This window comes from Musca vetustissima, unplaced genomic scaffold (assembly GCF_032173495.1).
Source record: "Musca vetustissima isolate MV318-11 ecotype Yass unplaced genomic scaffold, APGP_CSIRO_Mvet_v1 utg6013, whole genome shotgun sequence".
Taxonomy (NCBI): Eukaryota; Metazoa; Arthropoda; class Insecta; order Diptera; family Muscidae; genus Musca; species Musca vetustissima.
Genome location: NW_026889308.1, coordinates 1182202 through 1207578, shown reverse-complemented (window position 1 = coordinate 1207578; position 25377 = coordinate 1182202). Strand labels below are relative to the sequence as shown.

Below are 25377 nucleotides of genomic sequence, written 5' to 3'. Positions count from 1 at the left end.
CGGTGCATATACGTTGCTTGTTGCCGTTGTATACCTGCCGCAGGGAGATGTAGATTCCTTTCGTAGCATTCATGAGGGTATTTTTGATTCATATGCAAATGTGTTTGTCTGTGGTGATTTTAATTGTAACTTATTTAAATCTTCGAAATTTACGTTGATGCGGGGCATATGTAGGTCTCTTGGGCTTTCTATTGTCCACAATTCCAAGCCTACGCACTTTGATCTTGCTCATAGTTCTACCTCGCTGATTGACTATTGTTTGATCAGTGATCCCATGCGGCTGGGCTTTTCCTCGCAGGGACAATGCCCTAGCATATCTCACCATGCGCTTATCTTTGGGATGATTGATTTGCCTGTAGTTGCTGAAGAGAAGGTAATTGAGTATCTTGATTTTTGTAATGCGGATTGGGTGGGTATCCTCTGTATATCACTAGTAACGTAAACAGCCAACTGGCCTTGTTTGAGACGTTATTTCAGAGTTTGCTGTTTTTTGTTCCTCTTGCTACTCGTCATGTTAACCCCAAAAATGATGAGTGGTTGAATTCTGATGTGGTTAAGTCAGCTTGTTCAATTCGGGATTTAGCTTACTTTGAATGGCGCAGAAGGCCTACTGATGACAATAGACTATATATTGTATCTGCAGAAATCGTTGCAAAGCTGTTATGCGTAATGAAAGAAGAAAATATTATGAAAAGTTGTTCGGTCGTATGAACAGTAGTCAATTATGGAAGTCTCTTAGGTCCTTTGGTTGTCTGGATTGTGGTGATGATGTTCCTTTTATTGATGTTAATACTGTTAATGATTACTTTTGTAATGTGGGCAAATCTAATCCTGGTGTGAGGGTAGGAATTGATGGTGCCTTTGTTCGAGAGTCATTTAGGTTTTACTGCGTGTTTATGGAGGATGTTGAAAGTGCTCTCTGCAAAATTAAGTCTGGAGCTGTAGGTTTTGATGGCATTCCTATTAATTTTTTTAAGAGTGTTTTTCCATACATATTTGTTCACTTTTTGCATTTTGTTAATTGTATTTTTATGACGTCATCCTTCCCGCAAGCTTGGAAGGTGGCTCGTCTGGTGCCTGTTCCGAAGAAAGGGTCTTCATACAGTCAGTCTAACTTGCGCCCAATAAGTGTATTGCCTGCCATGTCTATGATAGTAGAGCATATTATTGAAGATGCTATTTTGGAGTTTCTTGATGATCACAAATGCCTGAGTAGTTCTCAGTATGGTTTTCGGCGTGGCTGCAGTACTAGTGTGCACTTATTATCCCTTACTGATGTTATTCGTGATGTTTTTGATGGTTCTGATGTTGGTCTTCTTGTTGGTATTGATTTGTCTAAGGCCTTTGATTCAATTGACCACGCGCTGCTTATTCTCAAGCTTAGAGTAAAATTTGGATTTTCCATTTCGGCCTGTAGACTAATTTCGTCGTATCTGGAGTGTAGATCCCAGTTTGTTGTGCACAAGGGTGTCCAATCTGATGTTGGTCTAATCCGGTGTGGTGTCCCGCAGGGTTCTGTACTGGGCTCATTACTTTTTATTATGTTCATTAATGACATCATGGATTCTGTTACTGCTAGTGATTGTAGTCTCTTCTTGTATGCGGATGACATACATGTTTTCTTTAAGAGTGTTGATCTCGCCAGGTTGGAGAATCTGGCTAACACAACGTTGCAATCTCTCTCTATGTGGATCTCTTCCAATGGTCTTGATATAAACTGGGATAAGACTGAAGCTGTTTTGTTCAATTGTTGCTATGACGGTTCTATGCCTAATATTTGCGTTAGTTCCTTTACTATTAATATTGTTGGTGAAATGAAGTGCCTGGGTGTAATTATTGATGCCAAACATAGTTTTTCGACCCACATTGATCTTCTGTTGTCCCGTGTGCGATTCCAGCTTAGGAGGCTTTATAGTGTCCAATCATATTTGCCTCTTGGCGTTAGGGTGAAGGTGGCTATGTCGTTGTTGATGTCTCAGGTTAACTATTGTTTGGAGGTTATCTCGGGCTCTAATTCTGGCCATTTGCATCGGCTCCAAAAGGTTGTTAACTCCATTGTTCGTTATGTATATGGTTTGGGTCGTAGTCATCATGTTTCCCAATTTGTTGTTAAATTTCTTGGCCTATCCTTTTATAATTATGTTGAATATCGTATTCTTTTGTGTTATTATAGAATTATGAGAAATGTTGATTTCCCATTGTGTAGTAGGTTTGTGATGTGTAGATCCTCTCGGAACCCTCAGTTGTTGTATCCGAGGTTTTTGTCTGCAATTTGTGAAAGATCATTTGTAGTTAGTGTCGTAAGATCGTGGAATCAGCTCCCTTTGAGCCTTCGTAAGTTTACCTCTTCCACTTTTGCGTAGAGGAGGGAATTGTTTGGGCATTTGTCTCGTATTTGATGAAGTTGGCTTTGAAGAAATCGCTGATTACAGGTTACATAATGTTACTTTGTTTTTTTTTTTAATTTTTGGCTGGGGAGCCCTTTTTTATTTAAGTTCGTTAACATTTATGTTATAGATTTATACATATGGAATTTAATGTCTGTGGTTCTGATATTGAGAAAAAACAGCTGTTTTCCGATTTCGATTGCTATCTTGGTGACCTTATTAATAGATCTTATATATATATATATATAAATTTATATATTATATATATAAATTTATATATTTTATTTATAGGCCATGGTATTGAAAAGTCTAAAATCGAAGTCGACTTTTGAACATGGCCTATAGTCCCAATTTATATTAGGCGACTTTAATTGCGGCAAGTCTTTGTTTGAAAGGGAATAGAAATTGAAAAAAAAATTGCTCGTACCGGCAATTTACTTGCAATTCGTTTTGTGTATTTTGTTTGTAGTGTCAGTAATTTGAAATACCAATCTAAAACATTGTCACAAAATGTAAAAAAATAAATATTTTTGAAATCGAATTGCCTTGTATAGACGAATGAAGCAACTTCAAAACAGAACGATAAAAATTGCCGCAAGTAAACTCTCCTAATATAAATCAGGACATAAATAATGGCATAATTATACATGGTAGTCTCATGCAGTTATATGTTTCCAATTTGTTCATAAATTTGCCTTTGACAGTATTCAGCTTTCAAAATTTAAATGAAAATATCTTTCTTCGAAATTTACTCATATCATGTGTTCAACGGCAAAAATTGCAAAACAATTTATATTTATAAATATTGAAATATGAAAAATATATTCCATAAATTTAAACAAAAGAAATTTTCTAAAGCTGAATATTGCAGTCAAGATTTAACCATGGTTAGTAACAACTTATATTTATAAGGGAACTCAAAATATTAATTAATATACCCATGATATGCGCATGGTACAATTATACAAGGTAGGGTAGCTTTTGTCAGAAATGAGAAAATACACCTCTATCTTGTGGACTATAATGTCAGAATAAATAAAAACAAAAGTAACAAGTCGTTTGATATATTTGTAACATTTTACCAAAAACGCGAAAATGAATGTAATGTCAGGTTTTTTTTAATTCATTGATTGATTCATCCTCAAATCATACATTTCTTCTTTCAAATGTCGTAAAATGTATCTTGAAAGAAATACATTTTATTATAAATTTTTCAAAACATCACATACACAGTCACACATTTTGTATATGCCTTTGACATAAAAAGCAACAATATGAAAAAATTGTAATTTATAAGTTGCTATGGCCTACCATGAAAGTCATAGTGTGTACACACCGAAACCAATACGGCGTTACGTGTTTATTACTCACTTTGCATTGGTAAGCTGTCAACTCTCAGTACAGAAAAGTAAGAAGAAGAACTAAGTTAATCCAATTAATTTTTCCCCAGATTTTTTTCCAAACAACTTTAACATTAAAAGTGGATACATATTAAAGCTGAAATTAAGGATTATCACATTTTCCTACTGTAATATACCAGTTAGTGCAATGCATTTGAATGCGGACATATCCAGCGCACTCCAGCAAATTGAGGCAGTAAAAAGGGTCATTGATGAAAGCGATGACCCCAAATTACAAAGCCAAACTGCTGAGAGTCTCAAAACAATTTTGGATATTTTACAAGACCCCGTGTTTATTTCGATAGTGCATGTTCAGGATTCACTGTCTGAACTGAATGCTCAGTTAACGCAGCATCCCTCGATGTTGCCAAATGACTTTGACATTGATATGGCAGGGAATTTGGTTTTAAGCGTCAATGGTGGTGGCGATGTTATGTATGAGTTTGACGAACGACTGTCTACTCCCCTTAATAGCGCCTCAGGTGCTAATAGTCCTAGCAGTAGCAAAGCGACTGAAGTCGCTGACAATGTGATGTCAGAGCACCACCATTCTAAAATGCCTTCTTTGTCGGGAGTCGAATTATTCCCCACGGACTACGTGCAAATACAAGCAATTGAGTTGGTCAATGATGGCACAGGTCTAGGATTCGGTATTATAGGGGCGCGAAACTCTGGCGTGATAGTAAAGACGATATTATCTGGGGGAGTTGCGGACAGGGACGGCCGGTTGAGGTCAGGTGACCATATTTTGCAAATCGGTGACGTAAATTTGCAAGAAATGGTATCGGAACAAGTTGCAGCTGTGTTAAGGCAATCTGGAACACATGTACGTTTAGTTGTTGGTCGAGCAATTGAACAGCCCTCCCCAGTTGGATTTAATTTGGAGCCTGGGAGTGCTATAGTTCCTGCCAGAGTTTTGGTAGATCGTGCTGAACTAGAGCGATACTTAATATCAACTGGCTATCCGGAAATATTTGGCGAGAGTTCAAATGCTTCAACTCCACAGACGACTACAGAAGATGAACGATTTGTATACCGAGGATCAAAACCAATTTTGGAACATTTGGAATTACCTGAAACAGAAAAGTTGCAAGTGGAACTCAAAAAGGATGCTAACGGCTTGGGCATCACTATTGCTGGATATGTGTGTGAAAAGGAAGAGTTATCTGGCATATTTGTTAAAAGCGTATCTCCGGGATCTGCAGCAGACATAAATGGCCGTATACGTGTCAACGATCGCATTATTGAGGTAGATGGGCAATCATTACAGGGCTTTACAAATCACCAGGCTGTCGAACTCTTGAAGCAGTCAGGAACAGTGGTTAATCTAAGATTGGAACGTTATTTGAGAGGTCCTAAGTACGAACAACTTCAACAGGCTATTGCTGCCAATGACAAGCTTCCCTCCAGTGTTCCATCTACTCCGTCACGGGCCTCAGCAGCAAGAGATACACTATCTGCTAGCAGCGTAAATGTATTCGCCACCGAGCCTGAAGCTTTTAATATACCCAACTCCAATGTACATAATATATGTAATAATCAACCCACAAACATGACTACCTTTGGCACAGATAGAAAGTCCGTTCTTGTTCCCAAAGTCCTCGAGGATATGACAAAAAAATTAATATCAACAGATATAGTTGAACACCATGGACGCGACCAAATCGTGTTTGATGTTAGTATAAAGGGGTACTTATTCTAGTATTGTTAATAATAGCATTCTTTTCAGGAGCCGCTTCATGCAAAAAATAGTGTACTAATCACGCGACAGAAATATACTGATCCTGAACTTAGTCCGGAAGTAGAACAAGAAATCATACGCAAATGGAAGAAAATTGTTGGAAATGATGTTGACGTGGTGGTGGCTCAAATCAAAAAATTTCCTGTCGGTGGCCTTGGAATATCTCTTGAAGGTACTGTAGATGTGGAAGGGGGACGGGAGGTTCGACCACATCATTATATTCGTTCTATATTAGCTGATGGTCCTGTTGGACTCAATGGGAAATTACGTGCTGGCGATGAGTTGTTAGAGGTAAACGGCGAACGGTTATTCGGTATGAATCACTTGGAGGTGGTAGCAATTCTGAAGGAGCTTCCCATTGACGTGCGTATGGTTTGTGGTCGTAGCAAAACAGAGTTAATGTCATTTTCTGATGACACCTTGAAGAAGTTGGAAAGTAATTTAGAGAAACTGGTTCCGGGCTCTGATAGACTAGTAAAAGCAAAATCAGATGGAAACCTAGCTACATCATCGCCAACATCTGACGAGTCATTTAAATTGAAATCGCGCTCTTTGGAGCCATTAACTGGCCTAGCAATGTGGTCGGAAGAACCCCAAATTATTGAACTAATAAAAGGAGATAGAGGATTGGGATTTTCGATTCTTGACTACCAAGACCCAATGGATTCCAACGATTGTTTGATTGTAATACGTTCCCTCGTGCCAGGTGGAGTAGCCCAGTTGGATGGTCGTCTTATACCGGGCGACCGTTTGTTGTTCGTTAATAACATTAACTTGGAAAACGCTACCTTGGATCAGGCAGTACAAGCTCTGAAAGGTGCGCCCAAGGGCGTTGTTCGCATAGGAGTTGCCAAACCACTTCCCATGACAGACACATCTTTAAAATCGAACGGAAACAATTCAACTATGTCATCTAACACAGAGTTTGAAGCCATTCCACAAAAGTCTACAGATTTTCAGAGTTTACCCAGTCCATCCGCTGAAATAAACTCTACGGAGCCAGACTTGATTTCAAATTGGCGAAAGTAAGCGAAAATCTCGTATAAATATATTATTACGCAAATCAAACACATACATGAGATACTACATATTATTTGTCTTTTATTTCCTTTCCAAACTTAATAAAATAGCACATTCCAATGTAGTTGTTTCGTGATTACTGTTCATTTTACGTTCGGTTAAGTTGTCTCTCCAGTTTCTGGTGGGTCCTTCTTGATAGAATTCGATTACGAGCAAAGGATAGAAAATAGGTCAATATACCAAAAACGAAACAGCACACCTCGAAGTGTAGAAAGTTCTTCTGGTCAATAGCTACTATTCTATCGCAACTTTTTATAACAATCTCCCCACTGTCGTTGCAACGCAGCAGCTCTTTATATTTCGTATGAATACACACGCCCAAACTGCGGCTCACCAGGTCGAACTCGGAGCATTTGTGGCATTCTTGTACGACAGTATATTTCTCTCGAAGCCAGCACGTCGAATTATTTTCTATAACAAATTGTGGTTTACGAGCTGCAGGGCCACCAATATCTAATCGTGACTCTATTATTAGTACAAAAACGGTCAGAGCCACAAGCAGAGTTAATCCCAGTAGCATATGTTTCTTTTGACAAATTTCCAACATAGCCTTAGATAGTTCAATTAAACATTCAATAAAATGAACGTATGAGCCTACACGAATGTACAATTTTTACTCCAATAACAAATGTCTCTTTTAGATGACATTAGCTGTGTCTGGTTACTTTTTTCGGTAACATTTACTCAGTGAGTTCTATTTCAGAGAGTACGCCGTTTTTATTCTCTTGCGTATGAACGGCGAAGTGAACTTTAATTCAAAAATAAGTGTACGAATAGTGCTAAATGTAGTAAATTTGGAACAATTTAGATTTGGGTAACAGAGAGGGCTGGAAATTTGGAATAATCATTACTGTTGTAATGTAGAACTGAGATATGAGTACTAAAATTGGTACTATTTGATTTTGTGTGAACAGATAGAGCTGGTGTCTTGAATTTTCCAATAAACATTACAGTCGGAGGGTAGAATTGAGGTAGTTTTGAAAACTCGTACTAAGTTTGGTACAAGTTTTTGGAATATTGCAAAATCGTACTTGTGTGTACTAATATTAGATAGAGCTAGAACCAATACAATGGAATTAAAATTATTGTTGGATTGTAGGGTTAAGGTAGTTATTTAATTCGTACTTATCCGAACAAAAAGTTTTTGGGTGTACAGATAGGATTTGAATTCTTAAATTTGGGATTAAAATTACTGTTTGAATTAAGTATTGACTCATGAATATGGATTCCGACAATTCGTAATAATGTGTACTATATGGACTAAACTTGGTACAATTTAGATTAGGTCGAGCTGAAATTTGATTCAAATTACTGTTTGGAGTGTAGGATTGAAATATAAAGATAGTTTTGGAAATTCGTTCTTATGGTGTTTCTACACGATATGTATTTTACATATGTGCTGTCACTTTTTTACATATGGAAATCGAACTCGTCATGTGAAGCATACGGAAATTTCAATGTGTCAAAACGATATGCAATTACATATGTATTTTTTTCTGAATAGGACGCGCTCTATTTTCATATGTGAAACATAAGGAAATCAGCTGTTTGAATGAAACACATTGTTGGAAGAAAATATTTCAATTGCAATTCAAAAAAAAAAGGATGAAAAGGCAACAACTACAAATTATTATTTCGTTTGTAGGTGTTTAATAAAAAAAATGATGTTGATTTAAGAAAAAATAAAAGTGTTTTTTTGTTTATAGGTTATGTCATATGTAAAATACATATGCCGATTTGAACACAAAAATAAATGTTTTGTGTACACTGCTAATTTTGACACACATACGGAATTACATATGGATGAAATAAGTGACAGCACATATGTAAAATACATATCGTGTAAAAACACCATTAGATGGTCGAAAAGTAACATATCGTACTAACACTGGTACAATTTTGATTTAGCTGAACGAATAGGGATGGAATACTGAAATTTGATAAATTCGTACCTTTGGTTACGAATTTTTCTAAATGGTATAGAATTTGGTACTGCCTGGTGTATGGATATAACTGAAATTTGAAAAAAAAATTACTGTTGATGTTTGGATTAAATAAGTCATGGAAATTTGTACTTATTTGTAAGTTTTAAATTTTACTAAATTTCGTTTTAGATTTAGGAGAACGGATGGAGGTTGAATTGTTAAACTTTTTTTTTTGGAAATTCATGGTTATTTATATGTATGAAAAGTACCAAATAGCACAAAAATTTTTACAACTTGGATTTGGATGAACGGATAAACCCGGAATCTTGATTTTTGGAATTAAAAATACTATTACAGAGGGTGCAATTTGGATTTGTGGAAACGGATGCAGCTTGAATCCTGAAATACGGAAATAAGATTTCTTTTGGGGAGCAGTATGAATAGTACTAATTGTGGCACAAACGAGAAGAGGTAGAATTTGGAATATGGGTCATTGACGTAGAAAAAGAGGTACCATAGTGTGTTTGGTACTAACTGGTACTAACTTTAGTGAAATTAGAAGTAGATTTATATATATGTTCGAAAAGTACTGACTGGAACAAAATGTGGAACCTGTAGGTATTCGCTAAAATATATAATTGGAATTCTAATCACTTTGGATCTGTATAATGGAAATAACAGTACGTTTACATTTAACCGGATTTCGTTAACCCAGTGGGTTTCAATTGGCATTTCATTTGCATATATGTCAAATAAATCCTCATAAAGTGGTTAACCCGGTAAAAAGTTCTAAGTTTAGTTCTAAGTTCTAATAGTACGTTTACATTTAACCGGATTTCGTTAACCCAGTGGGTTTCAATTGTCATTTCCTTTGCATATATGTCACAGTAAAAGTAGGTTAACCCGGTAAAAAGTTATAATGTACAAGGAGTTTAACCAGAATATAAGTTGAGTTTAAGAAAGAGATTTCGGAAATAAGTGATTATGTGTATGAAGAGTACTAAATGGTGGTATTCTTGATATTAGATGTAGGAATGAAGGTTGAATTTTGAATTATAGTATAACATATTATACAATTCACGATTTCCATATAAAATATTATTTGTTTGGTATTCCCTTTCCCCAGAAGATCTGTTGGTTCAAACAAAAAAAGTACAAGTATTGTTTAAATGGTTTGTATCTATGGTGTCTGTGTTATTTCTATTAAAAACAAAACAAACAAAAATACTGATCAGTTCCAATAGATGGCTTTGTTATGATGATATGCATTTTAGAATTTTGTGAGGAAAACATGATAAATCAAAAATCGTAGGATAACCATGATGATAAATCGTATAGATTTTGACTCTTCCTCAAGAAAATGTCTTACCAGCGAAGATGCTGCATCAAAACATGCGAAATCTCTAATGCCATGTTCTGACGGGCATTCGAACAACGTAGTTTGCTCTCAGAATTACGTACATGAATTAACCCGTTCATACAACACTATTCTTAATTCATTCCATCAGAGTTTATTTTTTCAAACTTTTTGTTTCTTGTTCTACACCAAAATTGTAACATATTTTGATGAATCACATATTGATCTAAATAGAAAAAATAATTCTCTTTCTCCTGACTATAATATCAACCCCTATCTCTTTACTTTTAATTCATGTTTTCCACTTTTTTCTAAAAATATTGTTGTTTTCAATACATTTTTATATTTTCTCAACACAAATGTCACAATTAAAAAATTGGAGAATTTTTGGTTGGTTTTCCCCACTTTTGTTTCTTGTTTTGTACGCTAATTAGAACCAAGGGGAAAGAAATGCATTATGTAGACAACAAAATTTACATCCTTCTGCATATATAAAAACTAGAATTTTGGTTACTTTTCATTCATCATTTTCAATTTTACTGAAAAAGTTTGAAAAATTTAAAAATTTTTTCATGCTGGCAAAATTAATTTATTTTCGATAAATTCTCTCAATTGTTACAGATGGGACAAAATTCTTGGTGATTCAGAGAGTGATTCGAATTGAACAACGTACAAAAGTCGGTGTTCGCTCAGACAATTTTGTATGGGGAACTAAAGGGCTAAGCAGAATGTTAGCGTTGAGCGTTTTTTGTTATCGCGTTAACGCACGCAAAAAGTTAAAATATATTTAACTCCGAAGCGCAGCGCACATCAACTTCGAGCGTTTGTGTTATTGTTTCCGTGTGGTTCGTCTGTATATGGCATAAAAGTTATGACATTTTTTTGTTATCGATATTTTCGGGACAATTAAAATCAAAAATTAATTTGTTGTCAACGTTATCGGTGTTATCGGTAAGATACCACTCTTATTATGATCATAATTTTTTATTTTTTTTTCTTTTTTCAGGAAAAATACAATTTTGTTGGATAGTCTTGCAAATTACGACGTGAGACAAAGGGTGATATTGTACAGCAGTGCTATTCAAGTTGGCCATTAGCACCAGTAGTTGTCCAAGATATACCCAATACAAACCAATACCAGACAAAGATAGTGAAACCAACCAACCCAGAGCAAAAATCTTGCAACTCGCAATATTTTTACAGAAACCAACCAGTGAATTACGGAAGATTTCCCCCAAAGAAGTTAGGACATATTTGAAAATCCATTGGTTGTGAAATAATTGAAGTAATAACGTGTAAAGCTGGCGAAGCACATTAATAATAATAATGTGATAATATCCCATCATACATTATACTATGGAAAACAAATCAAATCGAGTTGATCCAGATGCAGGCTTTTATGTAGTTTATAAGGGTTCGAGGGTTTCTATAGAATGGGGCGCAGTCGATGCAGTTCCCAATTCTTCACAAACTCACTGTGTAATCCAACGCATATGCTCCGTGACATCAACTTATTATCTATTGATTGTGCAGAAATCCTTATACGAGGCCAGATTTGACGAGCGTAAGTTAATTCTTCGACTGTCCCTAATTCGACATCTGGTTCAAGACGTTCAGTTCTGCCCGGATTTTGGTATATTGTATGTATTAGAGGATAATGGATCTGTTTTGGCTCAGTCACTACGGGATACGGAAAATGTATCGAATGATAAATGGCGGGTGGTAACTTTCGATCCCCTTGAATTATCCGAGGAGGGTGTAAATATTAAAAGAGTTTGTTGCTCGTATGATGGTGTTATTTTCGTGTCGGAATATTCTGATATTTATGCTGTAGGCAACTGTGGAATTAACTCTCAATCACTGGATTGCTATCAACCGAAATTTGTGCGGCTGTTTTCAAAAGTGGTAGATATATTGGATGTCAAGGCCGGAAAGAACTTTTTTGTTTTCTTGGCCCGAAAAAGATTGCAATTTGAAAGAACGTCAATGAAGACGGAGCGCAAATATGGTAATTTATAATTTCCCCCTTATTTCGAACAATAACGAAAGAATCATATGTATTTCAGAAGAACTACCAGATCTTGTTTGCTTAGATATGCCTTACCAAAGAGAAGATTGTGAAACGTTATCAACATTAGATTCATCATTTCCAAACAGTGATTTGGAATCAAATACGCAACGTCTGATCATGCTCGGACAAACATTGCTTCAAACTGAAATTTACACTATGGGATCTCCAAAAAATGGCGTGCTGGGCACAGGAGACCATATTAAACGCGATTCGATCTTTGCTGTGCAAAAGCTAAAAGACATTGGCGTTTGCAGTGTCTCAACTGGTAAAGAGTACACTATTGTAAGAACAATTGACGGGAGTTTTTACCAATGGGGAAGTGTTCAACAACAAACAACAGAAAGTGTTCAACAACAAACAACAAAACACATTGAACTAAGTTGTCCAACAGAAACGAATTTTTTCAACGTAACTAACTGCAGTGTTTTGGAGGCCTGTTGTGGTGACAACAAAACTTTTCTATTGACCACACAAGGTGATGTTTACGATGGGGGAAGTTGCGTGTGGCGTCAGCAGTACGAGCTACCTACAGGCCGACCAGCGCCAAGCAAATGTCAAGTATCTTATCCTTCGCTGTTGGTTTGTTCAAACCTTACAATATATAATTACAACAATTTTAGTAAACAATTCGCCGCTATATACAGTAATTTTCAAATTCAGACAAAGGTAATGCTTCGGCAGCAGAATAATTTCCTCAAGTTAAAGAGGATTGTTGAGAAATTTTTTTTGAAAGAGTTCCAGGAGATCTGCAATCAGTGGCTTAATGTGCTTTCGTTGCTAGCTGTTTTGTTGAATTCTTTAGAACAACTATATCGGTCGTGCAATGAAGATGTCTCTATATTAGTAATAGTATCCCATTTTCAGGAATACATTCAAGTACTTGATACTTACTCCAAGCTTTTCTGCGATATGTATTCCATAGATGGCTTTCAAGTGCTTCAAAACATTCCGCAATATTCAACAAATACAACAACTGAAAGCCAGAGTTCATCGTCGTCGTCGACATGCGATGGTGATGAACAAAATATTATGAAAATTTTTAAAGGCCCCTTTCAGTTGTTTCCACTTATCACACAATTGTTAGAGCAAATACAAAAATGCGACCACAAACACCAAGAAAAATTGGCGTTCTGGTTGGAATTTGTGCGGAAAAATCGCATTGACATGGAGTTGGCAGAAAACACACGAGATTTCTGGAGAGCGAACCAGAAAAATTCTAAAATTATTCATTTTAAACGAAAGAGTCGACGTGTTATACTAACTTCTACTGCGGTACCTATAAAATTATCCAATTCTATGATGGGACTAATCACTCCTGTTTTCATTCTATTTAACGATTGTCTGTGCCAAGTGGGAAACCACGTAACTACATTTCCCCTAGAGGCAGTGTGGTTGAAGAAGGATGATTCTGGCATAACAATTAAGACACCCGAGAAGAAATTCACGATGGTGGCTCGCAGTGAACTTGACAGCGATCTTTGGTATGACCAGTTGGAGTCTTCAATTAAAAACATACTGCGTTTGCCCGAAAAGGTGAAAGTTCCCGAAGTGCGCCTAATATATTATCACTTTACCACTCATGCCGTATATTCTGGGGTTCATGCAAAAGGTACATTTTCGAATGCCTTGATGCATGGCAAGTGCCGACTCCAGTTTCCCAGTGGTAAACTCTATGCTGGAGACATAATTCATGGTGTTATCGAAGGCTTTGGGCGTATGTTCCTGCCAAAAATAGGATTGTATAAGGGCAACTTTAAAAACGGAAAATTTTGGGGCCATGGAACCCTCATAATGAACGAGAAGGAGATATATGATGGTAACTTTCGCAATGGTTTCTTTCATGGTCACGGACACTTGCAACATCCCGAGTGTGTGTACATTGGTGAATTCGAAGACAACGTCAAGTGTGGTTATGGTGTAATGCACCAACTTATGTCTGGAGAAAAATATCTCGGCATGTTCGCCGATAACAAACGAATTGGATCGGGAATTTGCATCACTGCATCTGGTAACTACTTCGAGGGTTTTTTTGCCAACGGCGAACTTTCTGGAAAATGTATTGCAGTATTTCCCAATCAATATTATTATGAAGGCGAGTGTTCGCAGATTGGACCGAGTGGTGCAGGAAAATATTATATGGTCACTAGTGGTTCGACTGATCAAGAGCGCCTTGTGGGTGTAAGTAAGATATGCTTAATTTACAATTGATACTAAGAAAATCTCTTTCATTTAAGGACGGTCTCGATTCATCCAACTGTGAGAACATCGTAACAGGAAATATATTATGTGGTCAATTAAGTGGAAAATGGGACAATGTGAGAATTAACAATGGGCACATGGAAATAAATGTAAAATTCCAACAATATCCGAGGTATGTAATGCATTTGTAATGCGATATACTAACTAAGAACTTCTGCGACGAATGGGAACAAGCGAAATTCGGTTGAGCCGTCATGCGGTAACCATGTGGAATTTGCAATAATTATTCCATTGGGGCTGAGTATATGTTCACAAAATGTAACTAAATGGCTTCAGATTACACTCAGTAGTTAAGGAAGTTTTTCGTTGTAGTAAAGTATCGACCGGCCTATGGATATTCCTGTATTTACCACTATATACCGAGGATACAAAATGCACTATATCTGTTATGTTAAAGTTACTGTGCTTACTGCTGCACGTTACAATTTGTAATCAGTATGCTAAGGCTCTGCAGAACCAAATGGTATAGTCCCCAGAGTCTCAACAAGCACATTACACAAAATTAAAAATAGTAAACACAGAATTTGTAACATAACAGCATATGTTGTACGCACGGCAAATCTGGGTTAAAGTATGTACTGCAGTAACCCTATTACTTTTTTACATTTTAATAGGGTTACTAAAGTATGTACTGCAGTAACCCTATTACTTTTTTACATTTGCCGAGTTTCATTCTGGTCATTTCAGATCGTAGACGCTACTGTCGTGGAAACGAAACATTGTAGTCGTTGCGCATGCTCCCGTGCATGGAATACCATTGGTATTGCGAAGTGCATATTAAACAAACACATAAAATAGGGAACATGAAGCAATACAAATGTGAAATTAACAATTTAATTCCAAATTACAGCAGTCTGGGCAACGATGCTGTTAAGGACCGTCAAAAATGGTGTGGCTTGTTTGCCGACTTTGAATACGAGATTTTTGATGATTTAGCCAATGCAACAAACCACTCCAAAGCCATGACCTTTGCTCTTTGGAATAGGGTGGTAGCATTTGTGAACAAGCAGCAAGAAATCGAAAATGATAAAATGCCAGAACTGGATATTATGAGTGGGAGAAACGGCGGAAGAGACTGGAGCGTCTTAGAACTAGACACAGCCGATAAACTGAGCTTAAATTCGTCGACTTCGTGCTATGATCAAGAACTACAGCTGAATAAATGTCATTCCCAATCACAGGATACTCTTCTGCACGGATGGGATTTTTACAACTTGGATTTGTTAAGTTCTTTTGGTACTGGCAAAATAAAGAGTCAAGATAATGGAAATGGAGATCTAGGCAGCATGTATAAATTCCCAACCCTTATGGCAATAATGGAATCCCTCGAAACAAGCGTGGATTCATTCAATGACAGTGCTTTGGGTAATAGCGATCGGACAGATAATTGGTAATAAATAAATGTTGGTCGTAAATGTGAGATAATAATTTGTCAAAGTGTTAACCTTTTAGCATTTCAAAGCAGACAGAAATGGAAATAATACCAGCGGTTGGGATGACCGAATTGAGTGATGCGGATGTAATCGCCATCAAGTCATACTTGACCGTTGCGTTTCGTTATCGTTACCACCCCTTGAAACATTTAAGTGACCGCATAATGCAAGCATTCTATCGATCTTATGGCTGCTGGAAGGTGAAACCAACGCCTCTCTTGGCCAAACAAGCGATGAGAGAATGGGAATCAATATCGCTGAGAGTGTACAAATTAGTTCGTCGCCTCTTTCCAGCGCTACCGGAGGAATATTGTGTCATTGGTGAACAGAGGGAGGTTGTCTCTCACGTCACATTGCTGTATCCCATACTCCTAACAGAGAATATTTACTCAATGCTATTTGTACTGTATGCTAATCAATATAGCTCCAAGGATGAGGTATACCGCCAAAACCTTATCCAAGCAGAAAAACTGTCTGACGAGGAACTGATCAACCGCTTAGACTTTGACAGGTAAATTACATTTGATATCTTCAATTTCATCCGGTACTAATAATGTCTTTAGAGATCTGCTAGCGGTGATCAAAACCGAACAATTTGCTGATGCCATTGATATGCTACATAAGCTGAAAGAAAAATATAGTCCCATAGCAATGCTAAATGTGATAGAAAACTGTATGGAAAGATTGACCCAAGCTCATAAAGTTATATCACGGGGTAATTAATTATATGTATATGCGTGCTGATGTTAATTGAGTAATTGTTTAATAATTTCAGATAATCAGAACAGTTTCAATGCTGATATAATCATGCCCCTGACATTAGTGCTACTGCTTCGGGCAGGCGTTCAGCACTTAGGCGCAGAGCTGGCATTGCTGGACGACTTGACCGATGGTAAAACTTTTCAATTGGAAATGAATGGCATACGTGGCTACTGCTTAACAACTTTAAAGGCAAGTATGTCTCTGTCTAACGAGAAAATGTTATTCAAATTTGTGTCCTTTTAGGCCTCATATGAACACTTGGCAAATAAATCATCATTGTTAGGAAACAAGTAACCTGTTAAATGTTGATCCATGCTTTAATAGTATAAAGTTATAAATAATAATGTATTTTTAGCGGGTCTAAAAATGACCCCCTGTATCCACCTGAGTATTAATCAATAAGGCAATGTAAAATGTTCCGTTATATTGATATGTACGAGTAAAATTTGTTTTAACTGAAGCTATTATCCATAACTAAAATTGTTGTGGGTTTTCCAAAATATTATGCATGTTTTTGTGTGGATAGATAGGGAAAGTAAATTTTTGCTCAGATAAAAAAAAAATGTTGCACTCAAACATGTCAAACCAACAAATTCAGAACACTTAGATATACTGTACAAAAGTGATTTAGTGTGAAGATAGAAAATTATTGCATGCATTTTTTTCCATAAATAACGGTTTTGATGTGGCCATGTAAACATCGTGTGATTATTAACTTCACTGCAATTTTTGGAAAAGAATATTTGAAACACAACTTCAATCTGTTTACAGATAAAAAAATTAAAAAATCTGTAAATTATAAATTGACAACAATGTGTACAGTACACGTAACATTGGTATAACCATCCTCAAGATAGAAATATAAAAATATAAATAATTCTTAAAATAAACAAATATTTGCAATAAAAACTGAAACAATGGGAATAAGCCTATAGGAACGGTTTGATTTCGATACGCAATGTTTTAGAAGGCCGAAATATTTTTGCACTGTGTAAGGAAATATCGATTAACAATGGCAAATCGATTGTTCGAGCAGTACAAAATATTGGTCCGTTCCCGTACTGCAAGAATCTACGACTTTTTACTGCAATAACGAATTTTCCTTTATGATATCGAAGAAATATACCATATATTTGATCAAAATTTATGCACTACAATTGAATATGTGTAAATATGTAGTAATTTTTTTATTTGAAGATAAAAATAGGTCAACTTGGTGTTTTTTCAACGTTTTAGGTTCGATTGAATCTGTAATTGTAATTTTTCCCAGAAATTTTTGGTATTTTGCAGTAAAATTTATGAATCAATTTCAAAAAGTCGAAAAACAAAATAAAAAAAGAATGGGTCAATATTTGTAACTCTGACGAATTTACAAAATACCGTTATTTTAGGTATCATATTGTTTTAGTATTCATGAGTGTTAAAAGTTAATTTTAATAAATATTTAATAACAAAATTGTAAAATCAGGTCACAAACAACCAAATAGAAATGACAAGCGATAAATTCTTTGCAAAAAAGTACAAAATTCTGCTGTAACACCTAAAAGAATCTATCAGGAGTGATCTTAATTATAAGGAAATGTTCTTCGGAATATAATTTTCATAAGTTACATCACATTAGAAATATGATTGTTACATTTGTTTATAATGTTAACTTTTTAGGCACTTCGTTTCGTAAATATGTCGGTTTCCGGAATTCTTTTTATGTACATAGAATTATTAAAATTAGAATACCTTGGACGTTACGTGCGTTTCTTTAATTTTCACATTCTAGCATAAACTCACAAAATAATATGCCTTTAATTCATAGTTCCTTATCTGAAAATCGTATGTTGTTCGTGTTGCGAGGTTTTGGAACTGCCTATCTATTCAGCCTTATTCTGGATGTCAATTTCACGTGAATTTACTCGCTCTTCCCCTTCGTCTTATTCTGAACAACATTTTTGTGTGAATTTTTTCGCATTCTCGCTTTCGCCTTATTCTGAATGAAGTTCGAAAGCGAAAAAATCCGCTTTGGGGAAAAATTATCAGCCTTATTCTGGATATTGGCTGGGAGATATCTCGCACATACAAAAATTTTCGCTTTCACATTCTCGCCTCATTCTGAATGAATAGGGAGACGCAAAAAATGCGAGATGCGGATTCGAGTTTTCGAAAATGGTGGTTGAAAAAAAGATTCGTGTTGCCATATTATAATTTAAGTTGTAATGTGTGTTGCCATATTATAATTTAAGTTGTAATGTGTGTTGCCATATTGTAATTTAAGTTGTAATGTGTGTTGCCCCATTGTAATTTAATTGTGTAATATTTTTCAATATTTTATTTATTGATTATTTTGTTTTTGCAAAATAGTCAGGCTTAATCCCAGTTTGTTGTTTTTATAAAAAACAACTATTTATTAGTGGGGAATGTATGGCATTGTCCGCCGAGGGGTAAGGCAGGGAAGACTATAGTTTCGGATCTCGCCACTGATCCTCATCAGTTTTTATAAAAACAACAAACTGGGATTAAGCCTGACTATTTTGCAAAAACAAAATACAAATGGTATCCCAAATAACCCGCCAAACACTACTGATATTGATTATTTTATTAAAAATTGTTACTTGTTATTGTGGTTTAAACTTTATAACAATATAAATGTGAAATATCAAGAATCCGCTTTATAAATGCTTTGTAATTAAAAGAAAATTAATTAAAGTTTGAAAATATGGCAACCTACAATATGACATGTGAAACTGCTGTTCATTGTTTTGATGCATTTTGGTACAACAACTACAATAGATTACAAATAAAAGAAATTTTTTTTTATGATGGGAAAAACACAGGCACATAATTGTGTGCCTTTTTATTTAATTTCGATATTTTATCTCTCCAAATTCTTAAAGTGGCCTGTTATGCTCCTACTCCTTTATTTCTTCCTTCAAATAATGCAAACGATAATTTTGAAAAAAATATTTTTTTTTTTTTTTTTCATAATTTTTATTTAAGTTTTTCACTGTTAAGCGGCTCATTAGGCAAATTTTGTTTTTCTATAATTTTTTTCTTGAGATACAGATCCTCACCCAAAACATCTGTTTTTCGCCTCCAAAATGCATCAAACTCGACTTAAATATTCATTATTACCTTTATACATTCCTTGGCAATATTTGGTTCAGTATGCATCATTATCAATAGGATTTCCAAAGGCATTTTATTTGCTGTTTTCCAGATAAATATTTGCTTACTATCATTTATAATATTCTAAATCGTCATAGAATAAGTATTGTGTTAATATTTTTTAAAAATATTTATTACTTATGTTTTTGTAGTCAACTCACTTTGAATTTATTAGCGAAAAAATTCGCACAAAATTTCATCTCATTCTCCTACTCCCTGTAATCCAGAATACATACAGCCTTATTCTGGATGTCAATTCCACGTGAATTTACTCGCTCTTCCCCTTCGTCTTATTCTGAACAACATTTTTGTGTGAATTTTTTCGCATTCTCGCTTTCGCCTTATTCTGAATGAAGTTCGAAAGCGAAAAAATCCGCTTTGGGGAAAAATTATGTATTCTGGATTACAGGGAGTAGGAGAATGAGATGAAATTTTGTGCGAATTTTTTCGCTAATAAATTCAAAGTGAGTTGACTACAAAAACATAAGTAATAAATATTTTTATGAAAAATATTAACACAATACTTATTCTATGACGATTTAGAATATTATAAATGATAGTAAGCAAATATTTATCTGGAAAACAGCAAATAAAATGCCTTTGGAAATCCTATTGATAATGATGCATACTGAACCAAATATTGCCAAGGAATGTATAAAGGTAATAATGAATATTTAAGTCGAGTTTGATGCATTTTGGAGGCGAAAAACAGATATTTTGGGTGAGGATCTGTATCTCAAGAAAAAAATTATAGAAAAACAAAATTTGCCTAATGAGCCGCTTAACAGTGAAAAACTTAAATAAAAATTATGAAACAAAAAAAAAATATTTTTTTTTCAAAATTATCGTTTGCATTATTTGAAGGAAGAAATAAAGGAGTAGGAGCATAACAGGCCACTTTAAGAATTTGGAGAGATAAAATATCGAAATTAAATAAAAAGGCACACAATTATGTGCCTGTGTTTTTTCCATCATAAAAAAAATTTTTCTTTTATTTGTAATCTATTGTAGTTGTTGTACCAAAATGCATCAAAACAATGAACAGCAGTTTCACATGTCATATTGTAGGTTGCCATATTTTCAAACTTTAATTAATTTTCTTTTAATTACAAAGCATTTATAAAGCGGATTCTTGATATTTCACATTTATATTGTTATAAAGTTTAAACCACAATAACAAGTAACAATTTTTTAATAAAATAATCAATAAATAAAATATTGAAAAATATTACACAATTGAATTACAATGGGGCAACACACATTACAACTTAAATTACAATATGGCAACACACATTACAACTTAAATTATAATATGGGAACACGTATCTTTTTTCAACCACCATTTTTGAAAACTCGAATCCGCATCTCGCATTTTTTGCGTCTCCCTATTCATTCAGAATGAGGCGAGAATGTGAAAGCGAAAATTTTTGTATGTGCGAGATATCTCCCAGCCAATATCCAGAATAAGGCTGATTGTGTTGCGATTTTTGTCGCATTTAAATAATGCGTTTCGTTTTAAATTTCTCGAACGGCGTACGTTGCGCACACCTCATTATAGCCGTTTTTTCTGAAATACTGCCTCTCATTGTAAACCCAAGCATCAATATTGCAACTGTTTTTTGTAAAGAAAATTAAAACAAAAACAAATTCACATTTTTGGTACCTTTTTTACTATGCCCTCAGTATAAGAAAAAATCCACTGCATCACATTATCCGCTTATACCACGTCACCCGAATTTAATCCAAATATATTAGAAGGAAAGCATAATGGAAATCAACGTTACATTAGGGCAGGGATGGAAAATGAAAAATGTGAAAAGGTACCAAAAGAGTACCTTTTAATAAAAGAGTACTTTTTTTCATTTTATTCAGTTTCATAAAGATTGATTTTCAAGATATCACTAAGTCTACCTTTCTGATGGTAATAGTATGAGAATTCTTGCTTCTTTCGATTGCATTTGAATAGGTATGCTATTGACTAATGTCACTACCCCAAACTAACATGAAATTCAGTTCCAAAGTGTTCTTGAAATTATTGAAGTAATCAAGACGACTAGGAATGTCATCAATTTGCATCCCTGCATTAGGGGAATAATAATATTATTAACGTTAAAACATTTAATTATTTTATTTGTGTAGATCTTTTTTGTATAATTGGAATAATGCTAGTATAAGAAAACAGCTTGCTGTCTTCATCTACAGAAATGGTAATTATAAATAATACAAATGCTTCGCAAATTGCTCATTATTTAGTTTATAGATATTCCAGCAAAAGACACTTCTAAGCCTGATTCATTTGATTCAATCCGACTCTTAATGTGTGTCAAAGTATTTTTATAATGCATCTCGATTTGCTTAGTTTCATCACTCGGCTCTAAGTTCGGCAGTTCCTCATTTATTTTCGCAATCAACTGAGAGATGGGAAAAAAGGATTGCTATTAAAATGCCCGTATGTATTTCAACATAATAGACTTACTTGATTGAGCATTGCGACCGTAATCAAAGAATTTCCACGTTCAAAATAGAAGAGATAATGATTTAAAAGTTCCACATATAACTGGACTTGCACGCCTGTATCTAAACATTGAGATGCAATACGCGCTCCTTTCTTTAAGCAATCCAATGTCTTCTTTTCATCTCGCATTTCCTCGCCATTTTTTCTAAAACATAACAATTACAATTGCTACACTTTTATACATTGCATTTAGATTGAAACTTACTTCCCGCTCCAAAAGAGCGCTGCACATGCTACTACTCCCCTACATTGGTCCGGCTTTTTGAGAAGCTTTGATGCTGCCAAAGCACAATTTGTGCGCAAAGGATCTGCATTTTCTTCACCAAAGCATTTCATTTGCTCTAACGTGGACATGATGAGTGTAATTGCAGCCAACTGGGCCTTCGAGTCCGATATTTCATCTTCGTACAAGGAAAAGGCTTGGGTCATGAATTCGTAGGCCACAGTTTCATGATTAGTGTAACCAATTTCTCCAATTACCAACGCTCCTTGTAAATACAGACGCAGTGCTAATTCCGCCAAATCGGCCTTTGCAAGGGCTGAAATAGTGCTGTGACAGAACTGGATGATCTTTTGGCACTTTTTATCCCAATTTTCATCATTTTCCGATTGATCTTTGTACTTGTATGCTAACTGGTATGCAGAGAAAACCAGTGGTGGCAAAACCAGCCGAATGCGGTGTGGTCCGCCGGCCCCTAAATGCTTGCGCGCTGTCTGTAGAATTTTATATTGCATATCAGGGTCATCCGATTTTAGCAAATGGACAAATCTAAACCAAAAATATTTTCAAACTGAATAAAGATTTGTTTTAAACAACACAAATATTCGTATTTACCGTGCAACAATACCCTGCTCCTCGGCGAATTCATCTATATCTACTATTGGCTCCTGTCCCTTGGTAATTACTGCTGCCTCGTCGTCTTTAATCAATGGCGTTATTATTTTGAGGACAGCGTCTGCTTGTTCTGCTGTTGGTATGAGGGTCTCAAATTCTAACACATTCATTACTAAATACAATGCCAATGTTTTTCTCGAAGTGTAATCGAATTTATCCAGTAGTGGACAAAAATTGTTTAGTTGAATAACGGTAAGCACGTTATTGTAAAAATCAATACATATGCGTAGGAGACGTGATAATTCTTGATTTACCGACAACAAGTGCGATATGCTGTAAAGTAAGTTTGGGGAATTTTTGAGAGTGTATTTTTCGGGGAGTATTTTTTACATACTTATTCATATTAAGACTTTCAAGTATCTGCGCCGTCGTTCCCAGCACCTTGTCAACATAATCCACACGATCTGGATATACTTTCTGTGCCAAATTTAATAGAGCAATTTGTAACGAAATTGTATCTTCAAGGGGCATATCCGACCGATTCTATAAACAAATTAGTCATTTTAGATGTCTACAACGTATTATTACGATTGTATTCTCAAATACCTGAACAATGTTCGCCACCTGCACGCTAAAAACTTCAAACAATTTTACTTCAGGTGGAATGATAGATTCGATATCTGTGCCGTTATTCTATATAGAAAATTGTAATTTCAATATTTTAAATATTTATTCAGATAGAGGACGGACAATTAACATACTTTACCACTGCGTTGGTTGTACGTTGCTAGGCGGTCAATTAAACATATTATAATGTTTTTTACATTAACGCCAGTCTGGAGCTGGGCACAAGATTTCAAAAATGGATCCAGAGTTTGTAGATGAAACTCATCGGGAAATACTTGTATAATACATTCCATTAAGTACTCCTGAGCAATAGCGTCACGGCAGCTGACCACTTGTTCCAATATCCCCGGTAGTATTAAACGTTGATAAATCTCTAGAGAAGCTGACTCCAATTGAGACAATCGCACCAAGTTTGTGCCTACTAAAATTTTGAGTTCTTCGCGTTCTTTTTCACGTCGAGTTTTCTCGCTAGAATGACCTTGATGCTGCATGCGCACCCATAACTTGTTCATTTCTGCGAAGTTAGTCAACACAAAGTCAATGGCATCGTAGACATTTCCCTCGTGCTCATTTTCAGCAACTAGAACATCGGGTAATATATTCCTGGTACACTGTAAAAGGTAGTTGCGCAAAAAGAGGCCTCTAAGCGGATGCTGTACCCCACGACACATCTCCACCAAATCTTTCAGGATACTTCGCTTCAATGAAGGATCATTCTTTATGTAAACAATGCCAACGGTTATCAACAAATAAAGGCGTGGGACAATGGTGTGTGAATACTGAACGAGTTCGTAGTGGTCTGTTTCCTTTGTTGCCTTTTCGCTCAGATACAGTTCCAGGCGACACAGCTCATCCGTAATGACCATATCTAAGCAGAAGTATATGATTTCAATTAAAAATAATAATCACTTATTTCAACACACGTACATAACTCGTAGTAACTCTTCGGTGACAGCATAGATGTACGAAGTTCGCTTAACATAGCACTAGCGCATTTCAATGCATCCAGCATGCGATCTTTGTCCAAGAAGTGGTTCATTTGGAAAGCCTGTTTACGTGCAGCACCAATAGCTTCTGCCAACAGCTTATCTTGGTCATCCATTGTGTTTGACATTGTCTGCAGAAAGAACGAGTGCAAGTAAAGTATATTTGTTTAATAAGCCTTTTTTAAAGGTATACTGAACAAAACATTGTAAATTAGGCAATAAACACACAATGCATACGCACACTGGCAAAAACATATAATGAGCGATGGCAAATTACAATTTTTTTCAGATCATATTTATTAGCTAACATGGATGTCATTTACACCAGTTTATCACAAAAGAAAAACAATTTTGGCAAACATTCTATAACATATATAAGGACATCAATATTTAATTTACCGTGCTAGCAATAACACCAATAGGCGAATACGAAGCCGAACTCCAGGGGTACATCAATCAATTCTTTAGTGATAAGTAATAAATACGTTCATGCAGCAACAAGGAAAATCTAATTAATATATATTGACAAGTTTTAATATACATATGTATGCAAGTCATTCTTTGTAATGTAAATTATAAATTGTTCTGTGCTCCCTAACATACGTTGTATAGGTCACTCTATTTGTACTTTTTTTTTTGTTTTACAAATATGCCTCACACTAACGATATAGTGCGATATGAAATCTCTAGCATCTAGATTTTTTTCCGTGTACATATCCAAAATTGCATCTTAATGAATCTGAAAATCGTACATGCTATTACATTCGATTATAGTACATATAAATAAATTAATGCAAAACTGAATTGAATAGAACACGGTTCGGTTTGCACTTACCATAATAA

The 25377-nt window shown here is 35.3% G+C and overlaps 4 protein-coding genes across 4 annotated transcripts; 2 read left to right on the top strand and 2 right to left on the bottom strand.

The window, feature by feature from the left end:
- The first annotated feature begins 3924 nt into the window (after positions 1-3924).
- Positions 3925-6557, top strand: LOC133337042 (patj homolog). The gene is made up of 2 exons (XM_061545306.1): positions 3925-5426; positions 5505-6557. The coding sequence occupies exons 1-2, from the start codon at positions 3936-3938 to the stop codon at positions 6555-6557; spliced, it is 2544 nt and encodes an 847-aa protein (XP_061401290.1). The 5' UTR covers positions 3925-3935.
- A 139-nt stretch (positions 6558-6696) lies between these two features.
- LOC133337041 (protein JTB) lies at positions 6697-7155 on the bottom strand. Its single transcript, XM_061545305.1, has one exon. The coding sequence runs from the start codon at positions 7153-7155 to the stop codon at positions 6697-6699; it is 459 nt and encodes a 152-aa protein (XP_061401289.1).
- Positions 7156-11246: 4091 nt separating this feature from the next.
- On the top strand, positions 11247-16709 carry LOC133337040 (alsin homolog). The gene is made up of 10 exons (XM_061545304.1): positions 11247-11454; positions 11500-11898; positions 11957-12457; positions 12764-14139; positions 14223-14332; positions 15071-15610; positions 15673-16164; positions 16217-16368; positions 16429-16604; positions 16659-16709. The coding sequence occupies exons 1-10, from the start codon at positions 11247-11249 to the stop codon at positions 16707-16709; spliced, it is 4005 nt and encodes a 1334-aa protein (XP_061401288.1).
- A 5111-nt stretch (positions 16710-21820) lies between these two features.
- On the bottom strand, positions 21821-24674 carry LOC133336996 (vacuolar protein sorting-associated protein 35). The gene is made up of 8 exons (XM_061545260.1): positions 24476-24674; positions 23683-24416; positions 23528-23614; positions 23316-23464; positions 22922-23254; positions 22292-22855; positions 22048-22231; positions 21821-21982 (listed from the first exon to the last, which is right to left on the bottom strand). The coding sequence occupies exons 1-8, from the start codon at positions 24660-24662 to the stop codon at positions 21821-21823; spliced, it is 2400 nt and encodes a 799-aa protein (XP_061401244.1). The 5' UTR covers positions 24663-24674.
- Between the last annotated feature and the right edge of the window lie 703 nt (positions 24675-25377).